Below are 16,898 nucleotides of genomic sequence, written 5' to 3' on the forward strand. Positions count from 1 at the left end.
AATTGATTGTCCGGCCGTCTCATGTCGTCAAACGACTGCTTTAGCGTGTTGACACTATCCCGTAGTTCCATAAATAAAGGCATCCATTCTGGTGTCGACCCCCTAGGAGGTGACATCCCCATATTTGGCAATTGCTCCGCCTCCACACCAATATCGTCCTCATACATGTCGACACACACGTACCGACACACAGCAGACACACAGGGAATGCTCCTAATGAAGACAGGACCCACTAGCCCTTTGGGGAGACAGAGGGAGAGTTTGCCAGCACACACCAAAAGCGCTATATATATATCAGGGATAGCCTTATAATAAGTGCTCCCCTATAGCTGCTTTGTTATATAAAAATATCGCCATAAATTTGCCCCCCCTCTCTGTTTTACCCTGTTTCTGTAGTGCAGTGCAGGGGAGAGACCTGGGAGCCGTCCTGACCAGCGGAGCTGTGAGAGGAAATGGCGCCGTGTGCTGAGGAGATAGGCCCCGCCCCTTTTCCGGCGGGCTCGTCTCCCGCTATTTTGAGAAATCAGGCAGGGGTTAAATATCTCCATATAGCCTCTAGGGCTATATGTGAGGTATTTTTAGCCTTTATAGGTACTCATTTTGCCTCCCAGGGCGCCCCCCTCCCAGCGCCCTGCACCCTCAGTGACTGCCGTGTGAAGTGTGCTGAGAGGAAAATGGCGCACAGCTGCAGTGCTGTGCGCTACCTTTAGAAGACTGCAGGAGTCTTCAGCCGCCGATTCTGGACCTCTTCTGTCTTCAGCATCTGCAAGGGGGCCGGCGGCGCGGCTCCGGTGACCATCCAGGCTGTACCTGTGATCGTCCCTCTGGAGCTTGATGTCCAGTAGCCAAGAAGCCAATCCATCCTGCACGCAGGTGAGTTGACTCCTCCTCCCCTCAGTCCCTCGCTGCAGTGATCCTGTTGCCAGCAGGAATCACTGTAACATAAAAAACCTAGCTAAACTTTCTCTAAGCAGCTCTTTAGGAGAGCCACCTAGATTGCACCCTTCTCGGCCGGGCACAAAAATCTAACTGGAGTCTGGAGGAGGGTCATAGGGGGAGGAGCCAGTGCACACCACCTGATCGGAAAAGCTTTACTTTTTGTGCCCTGTCTCCTGCGGAGCCGCTATTCCCCATGGTCCTTTCAGGAACCCCAGCATCCACTAGGACGATAGAGAAACGCTATAATTATATAGGGACAAGTGTTTTCCCTTATAGCATCTTTTTTATATATTTCTAACGCCAAATTAGTGCCCCCCCTCTCTGTTTTAACCCTGTTTCTGTAGTGCAGTGCAGGGGAGAGCCTGGGAGCCTTCCCTCCAGCCTTTCTGTGAGGGAAAATGGCGCTGTGTGCTGAGGAGATAGGCCCCGCCCCTTTTTCGGCGGCCTCGTCTCCCGCTCTTAACGGATTCTGGCAGGAGTTAAATATCTCCATATAGCCCCCGGAGGCTATATGTGAGGTATTTTTAGCCAAAAATAGGTTTTCATTGCCTCCCAGGGCGCCCCCCTTCCAGCGCCCTGCACCCTCAGTGACTGCCGTGTGAAGTGTGCTGAGAGGAAATGGCGCACAGCTGCAGTGCTGTGCGCTACCTTAAGAAGACTGAGGAGTCTTCATGCCGCCGATTCTGGACCTTCTTCTTGTTTCAGCATCTGCAAGGGGGCCGGCGGCGAGGCTCCGGTGACCATCCAGGCTGTACCTGTGATCGTCCCTCTGGAGCTAATGTCCAGTAGCCAAAGAAGCCAATCCATCCTGCACGCAGGTGAGTTCACTTCTTCTCCCCTAAGTCCCTCGTTGCAGTGATCCTGTTGCCAGCAGGACTCACTGTAAAATAAAAAACCTAAGCTAAACTTTTCTAAGCAGCTCTTTAGGAGAGCCACCTAGATTGCACCCTTCTCGGCCGGGCACAAAAATCTAACTGAGGCTTGGAGGAGGGTCATAGGGGGAGGAGCCAGTGCACACCACCTGATCCTAAAGCTTTACTTTTTGTGCCCTGTCTCCTGCGGAGCCGCTATTCCCCATGGTCCTTTCAGGAACCCCAGCATCCACTAGGACGATAGAGAAATTATGACGTTCCATTCATCATAATATTCTGCACCAAGTCCCAGAGAAAACAGAGCCCAGAACTCATAACACTTACCTTCTCACTCTTCTCATCTATTTGAGCATATTTTTGTTCCATTTTTTTCTTTTTCTCTTCCTCCATCTGTTCTACTCTCTCACGTGCCTGCAACACCTTACGCAAACGTTCCTCCCTCCTCCTAAAATAAGGTTAAAACAAGTGTTAGACATGCAGCAGTGAGAAATGAACACGTACCACAGAAATTATCTGAAAGGATAATAAATCTAAGGGCCATAAAAGGTCACAAAATAATTCTGCTTTAGTCATTGTGTGCTGTAAACTGCAACCTAATAATTTATTTTTCAGACTGCAAAATCTTTACATAAAACAAGCAGGGGACTGCCTCATTACTTTTGGGTTACTCACAATTTAAGTTCCTCCTGCTTTCGTTTTTTTCCCTCCTCTATCTTCTGCTTGCGCTGTAGCTCAGCCTCTTCTTTTTTACGTAGCACTTCAAGGCGCTGCCGCTCCTTCTCCTATGAAAGGATAACATGAAGAATAATGAAGGTAAGCCAAACAGCAACAACCTGTCTGCTATACCTCAGACTGTGAAATAGATCAGCCACACCAAGCAAAGTGACCAGCACCATCAAGAGAATTTCTCAAACACCGGTGACACCTTCAAAACTTGAAAAGTACTTACTTCTGTCTGGTATTCCCCAAGGAATAAGAAAATAAGAAAAAAAAATAATGGGAGTATAAGAAAAGGTTTCTGAATAAATGCTTTCAACAAATACAAAATAAAGAGGGGTCTATTGGGAACAAGGGGTAGAGATGTAAAGATTGGGACTTGGGCATTTTAAGACATCCTCCACACAGTCTAAACTGCTCCTCATCTCTTCCAGCCTACAGAGCATCAGTTTTGTTTTTTGTTTTTAACCAGACACATTCAACAAAGGAGGGATAGAATGTTTGAGAAAATTCATTCAAGTATATAAATCCCACTAGTTACCAGCCTGTCAAAATGATGGAACATTGTCGCACCCAGAGAGGTCGGGTTTAGCCGCACAAAGCAGCTAAACCCAACCAAAGTAATGGGCACGATGCAAAAATTCTTGTTTGAGCACTTGAACAGGTCACTTTTCGATAATTTCTGCTCACCAGCTCGGGAGGCTTAGAGCAAAAATGTCAGCATTGACGACCGTGTGCACTCTAACAAAGCAACAAAATAATTGCTGTTGGGAGACGCCTTGAATTACCCCCATAAGGGCAGTATTATCCTTTTATTATACAGGATTCTCTTATCTATTTGGACAGACACTGGAACCCTGGGGACCTCCCAGAGCATCTCATAAGGAAGGGAACCACCTAAAGTTGGTGCGTGCAAAACATACAGTCAGAATATTCGGGTGCAAAAAAACTGGGATGCAGCTAAATTTTCAAAAGGTATAAACAGATGAAAAGTTGGCTTCCAACATAGCCAAGAACCCTAGGAGGAACTCACCGGTCTGACAGAATGTGAATTCATTTTAAATAACATGCATTTCTGCTCAAATATAAGTCTCTCTCATTAATTAAGTAATCCATCTGGTGTCTGTTAAGATACAAGTCAATCACATGAGGACCAAAAGGTAACCAGTTTTCAAAAATCTGAATTATGATGGTGGGCTCTCTGGCCCTTAAGAGGACATAGAACATAAGTACTCACTCTTCACAAGACCAACCAGGATCCAAGACCAGAATGACAATATCCTGACCAGAAACTAGATACCACCTTGGGCTGAATGGAAGGCTTTAACCACACAACACCCCTGTCTTCATGAAAGATTAGATACGGCTATGAAAAACAGAGCTCCTAATTCGGACACTTTTCAATGTGGAACTTGCCAAAAAAAGAATTTTGGTACTTACCGATAAATCCATTTATCTGAATCCACTCGGGGACACTGGAGTTAGACAGCTGGGGTTTGAAGTATGCAGGATGTAGCACAATCCAATAAAAAAAAAAAAAAAAAAAAAAAAAAAAAACCCTACCCTGTACAGCAGAGAGAAGAGGGAACATAAAAGAAACCAACCATTCAGGAAGGACCCAACCATACCACAACGTCAATCAACCAAGAACTAAAACTGTAATCAAACATGTTTGAGTCAATACTAAATCAGAGCACACAGGTTGGCAGTACAGAGGTGGGTGTCCAGTGTCCGAGTGGTTTCAGAAAAATGGATTTATTGGTAACCAAACGGCCAAACTTGGATTCTTTAGCCGCAAAAGTATCACATTTGTAGTAGCGAGTGAACGCATGTATGGAGGACCAAGTTGCTACTCTACAGAGCTGGGCAGTAGCAGCTCCTCTGGCACCCGCCCAAGAGGCTCCTACCGACCTGGTGGTATTAGCCCCAACCGTAAACGGAATGCTTACCACTGGAAACATACAGCTGTCTGATAGCGAGCCTCATCCATCTGGACAAGGTTTGTTATGTAGCTGGCCAACCCCTCTTGGGTCCATTATACAGCACAACCAAAACATCTGACTTCCTAAGGGAACTCGTAGCCTGTACGGAAACCCTTAATGCCCTGACCACATACAGGGAACAGTCCCCCTCTGAAACCTGAAAAGATGGGACCACAGTTGGTTGGTTTATGTGAAAACCCAACAACACCTTAGGTAAGAAATCAGCTGGAGTACAGAGTTCTGCCCTATCCTCGCGATATAAAAGGGCTCTTATAGGATAGAGCTCCTAATTCAGATACTCGCCTTGCCGAGGCCAATGCGAGGAGCAAGACCATCTTTCAGGACACACATTTAAGATTTGCCCCTTCCAAAGGCTCGAAAAGGTCATATCTCAAGAAGTTTAACACCAAGTTAAGGTCCCACAGAGTTGTGGAAGGACGAAAAGGTGTTTGTAGCCGCAAAACTCCCTGTAGAAATGTCTGTACCTTCTGTAAGGATGCCAGACATTGCTGGAAAAAGATTGAAAGAGCCGATACCTGAACCTTCAGGGATGCCAACCTCAAACCTCCATCCAAATCAGTTTGGAGGAAACTCAGTTTGGTAAGGCGGAATTCTCTGGCGTTCCAACCCTTACTCTGACACCAGTCCATGTATCTCTTCTAGATCCTATAATAGTGTGCTGCAGTAACCAGTTTTCTTGCCGCCATCATGGTAGGAATAGCCGCTTTCGGAATACCCTTTTCTTTTAGTATCCTGGTTTCAAGAACCGTACCGCCAAACGCAGGCGGTTTAGATCTGGGTGTAGAAAACGGCCCTGGGACTACAGTTCCTCCCTCTGTGGCAACCTCCAAGGTTCTTCCACCAAGAGACCCCTCAAATCAGAGTACCAACTTCTGCAAGGACAATTCGGTGCTATCAGAATCACCCACGCTAATCCTTCCTGTTTCACCCTTTTAACACCTTTGGTAATAGGGGAAATGGTGGGAGTATGTATACCAGGTCATATGGCCAGTGAAACACCAACGCGTCCACTGCCTCTGCCACTGGATCCCGCGTCATGGCCACATATCGGAAGTTGATTGTGGTTTGAGATGCCATTAGATCTACCTGTGGTAACCCCCACAGTCTTACCACTGCATCGAAGACTTGGGGATGTAGACTCCACTCTCCCGGATGCATGTCCTGACGGCTGAGGTAATCTCAGCCGTCAGGACATGCATCCGGGAGAGTGGAATTCGACAGTGGAGACAGGTGCATGCCTGCCACGTGCGCAATTAGATTCAGTTGAAAAGGTCTGGAATGTAGTCTGCCGTATTGGATCACCATCATCATCCCTAGAAGTTGTACACAAAGATGCAGCGACACAGTCTAGTTCTGTAAAACCTGGTGTACCATTGTCATGTCTCAAATCTTTTCTGGAAGGAATACTCTCAGTCGTATGGTATCCATGATGAGACCCAAGTATTGAATTCTCTGTGTTGGTTGCAAGTTGGATTTTTTGAAAGTTCACAATCTAAGTGTTGAATCAGAGTCTGGTGAGTAATCTGAGCATCCTGGATCAACAGTTCCTAGGATGATGCCTTGATAAGGAGATCGTCCAAATATGGAATGATTTGAACCCCCAATGATCTCAATTTCGCCACCATGACTGCCATGATCTTTGTGAAGATCCTCGTGGCCAATGACAGACTGAACGGTAGAGCAGTGAATTGGTAGTGGTTCTTTTCCACCGCAAACCTTAAATAAGTTTGGTGTGTTGACCAAATCGGAACATGTAGGTATGCATTCTTTATGTCCATCGACACCATGAATTCCTTTTGCTCCTAACCCACAATGACAGACTATCGATACCATCTTGAACTTGTACACCTTCAGGAATTGATTTAACACCTTTAGATTTAGAATGGGTCTGACTGGCCGATATGTTTTGGGTACTACAAAAAGATTTTATTAAATACATGTCTCTCTTTGAGGTATTGGGACTCGTATGATTACCTCTGTCAGTAGTTCCTTTTGGATAGCAGTGAGTAATGCACCCTCCTTTTAAAAGGCACCAAGGAAGGTCTGTAGTAAAGAACCGATTGTAAGGTTGGGTTAGAAATTCTATTTTGTATCCCGGGGAAATTATATTGTTGATCCAGACTTCTGGAGGAGAGATGTTTCGCCCAGGCCTCCTGAAACCTTATCAATCTGGTGCCCACCTTGGGAGACCTAAGCTGAGCTGGTAGACCGTCATGCCACAGTCTTGTCAGTGGGCTTAGAATCCTGTTTACGGGCTGTGGATTGGGAACGGCCTCTACCTCTGTTCCTCCAAAACCTCTACCTCTGGCAAGAACGGACTGTGTCCTAAATGAAGTAAAAGTCAGACCAGAGTTTCTTCTCACCGGAGGCGTGTTCCTAGGATATGTAGTAGGCAGAAACGTAGACTTTCCTGCCATGGCCTGTGAGATCCATTTGTCCAATTCTGGACCCAACAAAAGGCATTGCTTCCACTGCCTTTTTCAAATCTGAATCCACCTGCAAATCTCTGAGACACAAAATCCTTCTGGCCGAAACTTCTGAAGCAGATGCAGGATGCTATCCTGCTAGCCTCCTATGCAGCAAGTGACCGATTCACGAATAAGCTCCGCAAGTCGGGATCTCTCTTCCTGATTATCTTCCTCCACTGCTCGAACTATCTGTCAAGCTCAAGCAACGATATCTTTATTTATCCAGGTGCTTATCAGCATAGGACTGTGGGATGCTCCCACAGCCACAAAGATGGATTTAAGAGCTGTATCCAACTTACAATCAGAAACATCTTTCAGTGTAGTCACATTCGGTATTAGTAAGATAGTCTTTTTCGACAATCTAGCTAAGGACGCATCCACAATAGGTACTTCCCATGTTCAAACAACTAATGAAACGGATCAATACAGCCGATTTGCCCATTAAATTCACGTATTCTTACAGTGAACAAACGGCTAACTACCTCAATGTTTATATTACTATCAATAACCGCATATCAACCAAAATCTTTTCTAAACCTACAGACAAAAACAATCTAATGAGAGCCAATAGCCATTACCTGAAGGCAATCAAAGAGTTACCAAAATCCCAGATGTTGAGAACGGCCAGAATAAACAGCAACAGTGAGATACTTGATGGGGAATTGGATATTGTGGTTAATACATTTATCCAGAGGGGATATGACGTTCTCTTTTGAAATAGAAAGATGAAGTACTACATATGGAAAGACGTTCTTTATGGATACCCAGAATCAAAGATTCACAGCAGGATGTGATCCCGTAGAAAAACAAATATTCAACATCCAGCACAGTCATTCAACGGGCAACCAGGGCCATGTGGCCAAAGGTTTCCACAGACAAAAATCTGAAATGCTTCAAAAACAAGAGACCTATGTCTTGTATTATGACAGCGAAGAACATCAAAGACAGCATACTACATGCAGATATCACCAAATTGGGCAAATTAAAAAATAGTCAACTTTCTTTACCAAAGCCCCAGGATGCTACAGATGCCTGGGGTGCACTACGTGCACCCACGTGTTGACGGGGTCACCCTCTTACCGAACAAGTGCGATGTATTAGGCACGTTTGACCTGCACTTCTTCATACTAGTGATGTGCACCGGACATTTTTCAGGTTTTGTGTTTTGGTTTTGGATTCGGTTCCGCGGCCATGTTTTGATTCGGACTCATTTTGGCAAAACCTCCCTGAAAATTGTCGGATTCGGCTGTGTTTTTTTTCAAAAACCCCTCAAAAACAGCTTAAATCATAGAATTTGGGGGTCATTTTGATCCCATAGTATTCACCTCAATAACCATAATTTCCACTCATTTTCAGTCTATTCTGAACACCTCAATATTATTTTTAGTCCTAAAATTTGCACCGAGGTCACTGGATGACTAAGCTAAGTGACCCAAGTGGCCGACACAAACACCTGGCCCATCTAGGAGTGGCACTGCAGTGTCAGACAGGATGGCACTTCCAAAAAAAAAAAAAAAAAAGGTGCAAGATGGAATTGTCCTTGGGCCCTCCCACCCACCCTTATGTTGTATAAACAGGATATGCACACTTTAACAAACCCATCATTTCAGCGACAGGGTCTGTCACACAACTGACTGAAATGACTGGTTGGTTTGGGCCCCCACCAAAAACGAAGCAATCAATCTCTCCTTGCACAAACTGGCTCTACAGATGCAAGATGTCCACCTCCTCTTCATCATCCGATTCCTCACCCCTTTCACTGTGTACATTCCCCTCTTCACAGATTATTAAGTCGTCCCCACTGGAATCCACCATCTCCGGTCCCTGTGTACTTTCTGGAGGCAATTGCTGGTGAATGTCTTCACGGAGGAATTGATTATAATTCATTTTGATGAACATCTTCTCCACATTTTCTGGAAGTAACCTCATACGCAGATTGCTGACAAGGTGAGCGGCTGCACTAAACACTCTTTCGGAGTACACACTGGAGAGTGGGCAACTTAGGTAAAATAAAGCCAGTTTCTGCAAGGGCCTCCAAATTGCCTCTTTTTCCTGCCAGTATACGTACGGACTGTCTGACGTGCCTACTTGGATGCGGTCACTCATATAATCCTCCACCATTCTTTCAATGGTGAGAGAATCATATGCAGTGACAGTAGACGACATGTCAATAATCGTTGGCAGGTCCTTCAGTCCGGAACAGATGTCAGCACTCGCTCCAGACTGCCCTTCATCACCGCCAGCGGGTGGGCTCGGAATTCTTAGCCTTTTCCTCGCACCCCCAGTTGCGGGAGAATGTGAAGGAGGAGCTGTTGACGGGTCACGTTTCGCTTGACTTGACAATTTTCTCACCAGCAGGTCTTTGAACCTCTGCAGACTTGTGTCTGCCGGAAAGAGATCCAACGTAGGTTTTAAACCTAGGATCGAGCACGGTGGCCAAAATGTAGTGCTCTGATTTCAACAGATTGACCACCCGTGAATCCTGGTTAAGCGAATTAAGGGCTCCATCCACAAGTCCCACATGCCTAGCGGAATCGCTCTGTTTTAGCTCCTCCTTCAATGTCTCCAGCTTCTTCTGCAAAAGCCTGATGAGGGGAATGACCTGACTCAGGCTGGCAGTGTCTGAACTGACTTCACGTGTGGCAAGTTCAAAGGGTTGCAGAACCTTGCACAACATTGAAATCATTCTCCACTGCGCTTGAGTCAGGTGCATTCCCCCTCCTATGCCTATATCATAGGCAGATGTATAGGCTTGAATGGCCTTTTGCTGCTCCACCATCCTCTGAAACATATAGAGGGTTGAATTCCACCTCGTTACCACCTCTTGCTTCAGCAGATGATGGCAGGGCAGGTTCAGGACTGTTTGCTGGTGCTTCAGTCTTCGGCACGCGGTGGCTGAATGCCGAAAGTGGCCCGCAATTCTTCGGGCCACCGACATCTCTTGCACGCCCCTGTCGTTTTTTAAATAATTCTGCACCACCAAATTCAATGTATGTGCAAAACATGGGACGTGCTGGAATTTGCCCAGATGTAATGCACGCACAATATTGCTGGCGTTGCCCGATGTCACAAATCCCCTGGAGTCTCCATTTGGGGTAAGCCATTCTGCGATGATGTTCCTCAGTTTCCGTAAGAGGTTGTCAGCTGTGTGACTCTTCTGGTAAGCGGTGATACAAAGCGTAGCCTGCCTAGGAACGAGTTGGCGTTTGCGAGATGCTGCTACTGGTGCAGCCGCTGCTGTTCTTGCTGCGGGAGGCAATACATCTACCCAGTGGGCTGTCACAGTCATATAGTCCTGAGTCTGCCCTGCTCCACTTGTCCGTGGTTAAGTGGACATTGGGTACAACTGCATTTTTTAGGACACTGGTGACTCTTTCTGAGGTCTGTGTACATTTTCGGTATCGCCTGCCTAGAGAAATGGAACCTAGATGGTATTTGGTACCGGGGGCACAGTATCTCAATCAAGTCTGTAGTTGCCTGTGAATTAACGGTGGATAACGGAAACACGTTTCTCACCGCCCAGGCTGCCAAGGCCTGAGTTTTCCGCTTTGCAGCAGGATGACTGCTGTGATATTTCATCTTCCTCGCAAAGGACTGTTGTACTACTTCCAGTAAGCAATTGACTGTCCAAGTGGTTTTCGTCATCCCAGAGGGGAAGTCGGATCGACTCCCAGCAGCAACAGCAGCAGTAGTAGGCGTTACACTCAAGGATGCATCGGAGGAATCCCAGGCAGGAGAGGACTCGTCAGACTTGACAGTGACATGGCCTGCAGGACTATTGGCTTTCCTGTGTAGGGAGGAAATTGACACTGAGGGAGTTGGTGGTGTGGTTTGCAGGAGCTTGGTTACAAGAGGAAGGGATTTAGTGGTCAGTGGACTGCTTCCGCTGTCATCCAAAGTTTTTGAACTTGTCACTGACTTATGATGAATGCGCTGCAGGTGACGTATAAGGGAGGATGTTCCGAGGTGGTTAACGTCCTTACCCCTACTTATTACAGCTTGACAAAGGCAACACACGGTTTGACACCTGTTGTCCGCATTTGTGTTAAAATAATTCCACACCGAAGAGGTGAGTTTTTTTGTAATTTGACCAGGCATGTCAATGGCCATATTCGTCCCACGGACAACAGGTGTCTCCCCGGGTGCCTGACTTAAACCACCTCACCATCAGAATCCTCCTTGTCAATTTCCTCAGCGCCAGCAACACCCATATTCTCATCCTAGTGCACTTCCAACAGTGACATCTTCAATTTGACTATCAGGAACTGGACTGCGGGTGCTCCTTCCAGCACTTGCAGGGGGCGTGCAAATGGTGGAAGGCGCCACCTCTTCCCGTCCAGTGTTGGGAAGGTCAGGCATCGCAGCCGACACAATTGGACTCTCCTTGGGGATTTGCGATTTAGAAGAACGCACAGTTCTTTGCGGTGCTTTTGCCAGCTTAAGTATTTTCGTTTTTCTAACGAGAGGATGAGTGCTTCCATCCTCATGTGAAGCTGAACCACTAGCCATGAACATAGGCCAGGGCCTCAGCCGTTCCTTGCCACTCCTGTCGTAAATGGCATATTGGCAAGTTTACGCTTCTCCTCGGACGCTTTTAATTTTGATTTTTGGGTCATTTTACTGAACTTTTGTGTTTTGGATTTTACATGCTCTCTACTATGACATTGGGCATCAGCCTTGGCAGACTACGTTGATGGCATTTCATCGTCTCGGCCATGACTAGTGGCAGCAGCTTCAGCACGAGGTGAAGGGGATCTTGATCTTTCCCTATTTAACCCTTCACATTTTTGTTCTCCATTTTTTAATGTGTGGAATTATATGTCAGTATCAATAGCAATGGCCCACTACTATATATACTGCGCACAACTTAAATGCACCACAGGTATGGATGGATAGTATACTTGACGACACAAAGGTAGGTAGAGCAGTGGCCTACTGTACTATATTATATACTGGTGGTCAGCAAACTGTGAAAACTTAAATGCACCACAGGTATGGATGGATAGTATACTTGACGACACAGAGGTAGGTAGAGCAGTTGCCTTCTGTACCGTACTCCTATATATTATATACTGGTGGTCAGCAAAATTATGCACTGTACTCCTACTATATACTACAATGCAGCACAGATATGGAGCGTTTTTCAGGCAGAGAACGTATAATACTGGTGGTCACTGGTCAGCAAAACTCTGCACTGTACTCCTCCTATAATACTGCTGGTCCCCAGAATAAAGATATTTGCAGCCCCCTGAAAGTTCTGAAACAAAGTGAGACGCCAGCCACGTCCTTTCACTATCATTTCCAATGCAAGAGTGAAAAATGGCGGCTCCTTATATAGAATCCGAATCTCGCGAGAATTAGACAGCAGGATGACTACGTTCGGGTTAACCGAGCAATACTGGAGTATCCGAGTATGCCTCGGACCCGTGTAAAATGGGTGAAGTTCGGGGGGGGGGGGTCGGATTCCGAGGAACCGAACCCGCTTATCACTACTTCATACATCTATTTGATTCTTTGCCCCTGTGGCATGGGGGTAAAACCACCAGTATGGTTAGAGAACGCATGGCTCTCTATAGGTCTGCTATAAGTCAAGCCTTAACAGGCAAGTAATTGGATCAACCGGTAGCCAGGCATTTTGCCGAAAAGACGCACCCACTGTCCCTGAAGCACATAATTATCAATCACATCCCGGAATCTATCCGAGGAGGCGACAGAGGAGCCAAACTCCTACAGTTCCAAACGAAATGGATCTTCAAATTAAACACAACTAGCCCAACAGGACTAAATGAGAAGATCTCGTGGAATATTCTCATTTGATCAGACATTTACAGCACATGAGACTAGAGCCAGTGTATCTCGGGTTCAATTAGTACTGGTGACCGTGCGGTTTAACAAAGTAGATGCATACAGTATTATCCCTATATAGCGAGTCACAAAAAAATTTCTGTAATATTTTAGCTAATGGTTCGTATTTACTTGTTGTATGTTCCGATGCTTTGTCCCTTTCCCTTCTAGTTCTTCCTTATCACATCTTGCACTTTCATTCCACTTTTACCTCTTATGCCACATCCTGCACCTGCTTGTATTAAGGACCTCCCTGGTGCAATAGTATACATTGGCAGAGGTAGTCATTAACATATAATTACACCTGTAATAAGTTTAGTGGTGCTGGCATTACTCTGGAATTCACATTCCCAGTGTCCTAGCCGTTTTAAGTGCAGGTTTTATACTGCAAATAAAAACCATCAGTTCATATAAAGATACAAGTTAGTATTTTTTCTCCCCGGTGATATAGCGCCCCTACAGGCTCTTTTCCATGCTTCTTGTACAATCAAACCCGTAAGGATGTTTCACCACAATGTAATCATATGTTCGATACTGGGTTCTGTAGTGTTTACAATAGTTGCACTTTCTTCCTGACAGCTCCGGCTGCTTCCATAGCAACCCGACGTGAGGAGTCGTGACGTCACACACCGCAGCACCCGGAAGTCACAAGGATGCGGTGGGGACGGAGCTGCCAGAGGCATCCTCAGTCACACTGGCAGGCTTCTACAGCTATTTAAGGTAAGACACAGCACATTTAGTTTTATACTCACCTTGCCAAAGGGGCTGCGGGCCCCGAAACGTTGGCACCTGCATTTGTTATAATGCTTTAATACAAGAGTTTTTCTGACCATAAAAAGTCCTGGAGTGCCGCCGTTTCTTTTCCTATATATTTTTAAATATTTTTTTTTTTTTTTACACTTCCAGTATTTTGTTCCTAGGAGATTGACTATCTCCTCTTATAGATGCTTGGATAATCGGGGCAGTGCCAGTGTGGATCACACACTTATTCAAAAACACCCAGACGTGCAGTGATGGAGCCATTGGTTTAATACTACCCTAATATTAACACTGTAGGATTTATGTAAGAGGCTAAAAGGATAAGTCCGCATTTTGTGAGCTTTAGGCTTTAAAAGACTCTTAAAAATCTGTAGTCAGTCAAGTATCTATGGGTTGACGTGCAACAGAAGATGGGTTGTTGAGTCTAATTCAATAAGATAGGGAGTAGACTTATCCCAGAGAGAAAAAAATAGAAACACATATAAAAGTTCACCAAGTGGCCAACAGTATTACTTGCCATCTTCTCTGCTAGGCAACAGTCTCCTACATACATCACTCACATTTAGTAAACCGTAGTAGGGCTAAAATACACATACAATATTACCAGACAACAGCAGAACAGTGCCGCCGCTAATTGCCCCCTTATCAGCATGACTGACAAATACCTTTGGATCTGTTTTCAGAGGGGTGTTGCGTTTTATAAAGGATTTCACCATCAGACTCTTCCCAATGGATCCGGGAGTCATCATCAAGAACTGATTCTTCTGCACTGTATGCAGAAAGCTCTTCATATGGGGTGGAGGTTTTACAACCTAGAAGAAAAAAATAAGAATTTACTTACCGATAAATAAGAATTTACTTACCGATAATTCTATTTCTCATAGTCCGTAGTGGATGCTGGGAACTCCGTAAGGACCATGGGGAATAGCGGCTCCGCAGGAGACTGGGCACAAAAGTAAAGCTTTAGGACTACCTGGTGTGCACTGGCTCCTCCCCCCATGACCCTCCTCCAAGCCTCAGTTAAGATACTGTGCCCGGACGAGCGTGCACAATAAGGAAGGATTTATGAATCCCGGGTAAGACTCAAACCAGCCACACCAAACAACTTGTGATCTGAACCCAGTTAACAGTATGATAACAGAGGAGCCTCTGGATAGATGGCTCACAACAACAATAACCCGATTTAGGTATCAATAACTATGTACAAGTATTGCAGACAATCCGCAGTTTGGATGGGCGCCCAGCATCCACTACGGACTACGAGAAATAGAATTATCGGTAAATTCTTACTTTCTCTGACGTCCTAGTGGATGCTGGGAACTCCGTAAGGACCATGGGGATTATACCAAAGCTCCCAAACGGGCGGGAGAGTGCGGATGACTCTGCAGCACCGAACGAGAGAACTCCAGGTCCTCCTCAGCCAGGGTATCAAATTTGTAGAATTTTGCAAACGTGTTTGCCCCTGACCAAGTAGCTGCTCGGCAAAGTTGTAAAGCCGAGACCCCTCGGGCCGCCGCCCAAGATGAGCCCACCTTCCTTGTGGAGTGGGCATTTACAGATTTTGGCTGTGGCAGGCCTGCCACAGAATGTGCAAGCTGAATTGTACTACAAATCCAACGAGCAATAGTATGCTTAGAAGCAGGAGCACCCAGCTTGTTGGGTGCATACAGGATAAACAGCGAGTCAGATTTTCTGACTCCAGCCGTCCTGGAAACATAAATTTTCAGGGCCCTGACAACGTCCAGCAACTTGGAGTCCTCCAAGTCCCTAGTAGCCGCGGGTACCACAATAGGCTGGTTCAGGGGAAACGCTGAAACCTCCTTAGGTAGAAATTGTGGACGAGTCCTCAATTATGCCCTGTCCGTATGAAAAATCAGGTAAGGGCTTTTATAAGATAAAGCCGCCAATTCTGACACGCGCCTGGCCGAAGCCAGGGCCAACAGCATGACCACTTTCCATGTGAGATATTTAAAATCCACAGATTTAAGCGGTTCAAACCAATGTGATTTTAGGAACCCCAAAACTACATTGAGATCCCAAGGTGCAACTGGAGGCACAAAAGGAGGCTGTATATGCAGCACCCCCTTGACAAACGTCTGAACTTCAGGAACTGAAGCCAGTTCTTTCTGGAAGAAAATCGACAGGGCCGAAATCTGAACCTTAATGGATCCTAATTTTAGGCCCATAGACACTCCTGTTTGCAGGAAATGCAGGAATCGACCCAGTTGAAATTCCTCTGTTGGGGCCTTCCTGGCCTCGCACTACGCAACATATTTTCGCCAAATGCGGTGATAATGCTTTGCGGTCACATCCTTCCTGGCTTTGATCAGGGTAGGAATGACTTCTTCCGGAACGCCTTTTTCATTCAGGATCCGGCGTTCAACCGCCATGCCGTCAAACGCAGCCGCGGTAAGTCTTGGAACAGACAGGGTCCTTGCTGGAGCAGGTCCCTTCTTAGAGGTAGAGGCCACGGGACCTCTGTGAGCATCTCTTGAAGTTCCGGGTACCAAGTCCTTCTTGGCCAATCCGGAGCCACGAGTATAGTTCTTACTCCTCTCCGTCTTATAATTCTCAGTACCTTGGGTATGAGAGGCAGAGGAGGGAACACATACACTGACTGGTACACCCGTGGTGTTACCAGAGCGTCCACAGCTATTGCCTGAGGGTCCCTTGACCTGGCGCAATACCTGTCCAATTTTTGGTTGAGGCGGGACGCCATCATGTCCACCTTTGGTTTTTCCCAACGGTTTACAATCATGTGGAAGACTTCTGGGTGAAGTCCCCACTCTCCCGGGTGGAGGTCGTGCCTGCTGAGGAAGTCTGCTTCCCAGTTGTCCACTCCCGGAATGAACACTGCTGACAGTGCTATCACATGATTTTCCGCCCAGCGAAGAATCCTTGCAGCTTCTGCCATTGCCCTCCTGCTTCTTGTGCCGCCCTGTCTGTTCACGTGGGCGACTGCCGTGATGTTGTCCGACTGGATCAGCACCGGCTGACCTTGAAGCAGAGGTCTTGCTTGGCTTAGGGCATTGTAAATGGCCCTCAGCTCCAGGATATTTATGTGAAGTGATGTCTCCAGGCTTGACCACAAGCCCTGGAAATTTCTTCCCTGTGTGACTGCTCCCCAGCCTCGCAGGCTGGCATCCGTGGTCACCAGGACCCAGTCCTGAATGCCGAATCTGCGGCCCTCTAGAAGATGAGCACTCTGCAACCACCACAGGAGAGACACCCTTGTCTTTGGTGACAGGGTTATCCGCTGATGCATCTGAAGATGCGATCCGGACCATTTGTCCAGC

General features: G+C 46.4%; 1 protein-coding gene across 1 annotated transcript in view; it reads right to left on the reverse strand.

Annotated features, from left to right (window-relative positions):
- INCENP (inner centromere protein) overlaps positions 1-16,898 on the reverse strand; it is a 177,055-nt gene that overhangs the window by 37,241 nt on the left and 122,916 nt on the right. The window contains exons 10-12 of the mRNA XM_063944393.1: positions 14,268-14,414; positions 2,484-2,593; positions 2,136-2,256 (exon numbers count right to left, since the gene is read on the reverse strand). Of these exons, the coding sequence (XP_063800463.1) occupies positions 2,136-2,256; positions 2,484-2,593; positions 14,268-14,414 (378 nt within the window). The remainder of the gene's footprint in view (positions 1-2,135; positions 2,257-2,483; positions 2,594-14,267; positions 14,415-16,898) is intronic.

This window comes from Pseudophryne corroboree, chromosome 11 (genome assembly GCF_028390025.1).
Source record: "Pseudophryne corroboree isolate aPseCor3 chromosome 11, aPseCor3.hap2, whole genome shotgun sequence".
Lineage (NCBI taxonomy): Eukaryota > Metazoa > Chordata > Amphibia > Anura > Myobatrachidae > Pseudophryne > Pseudophryne corroboree.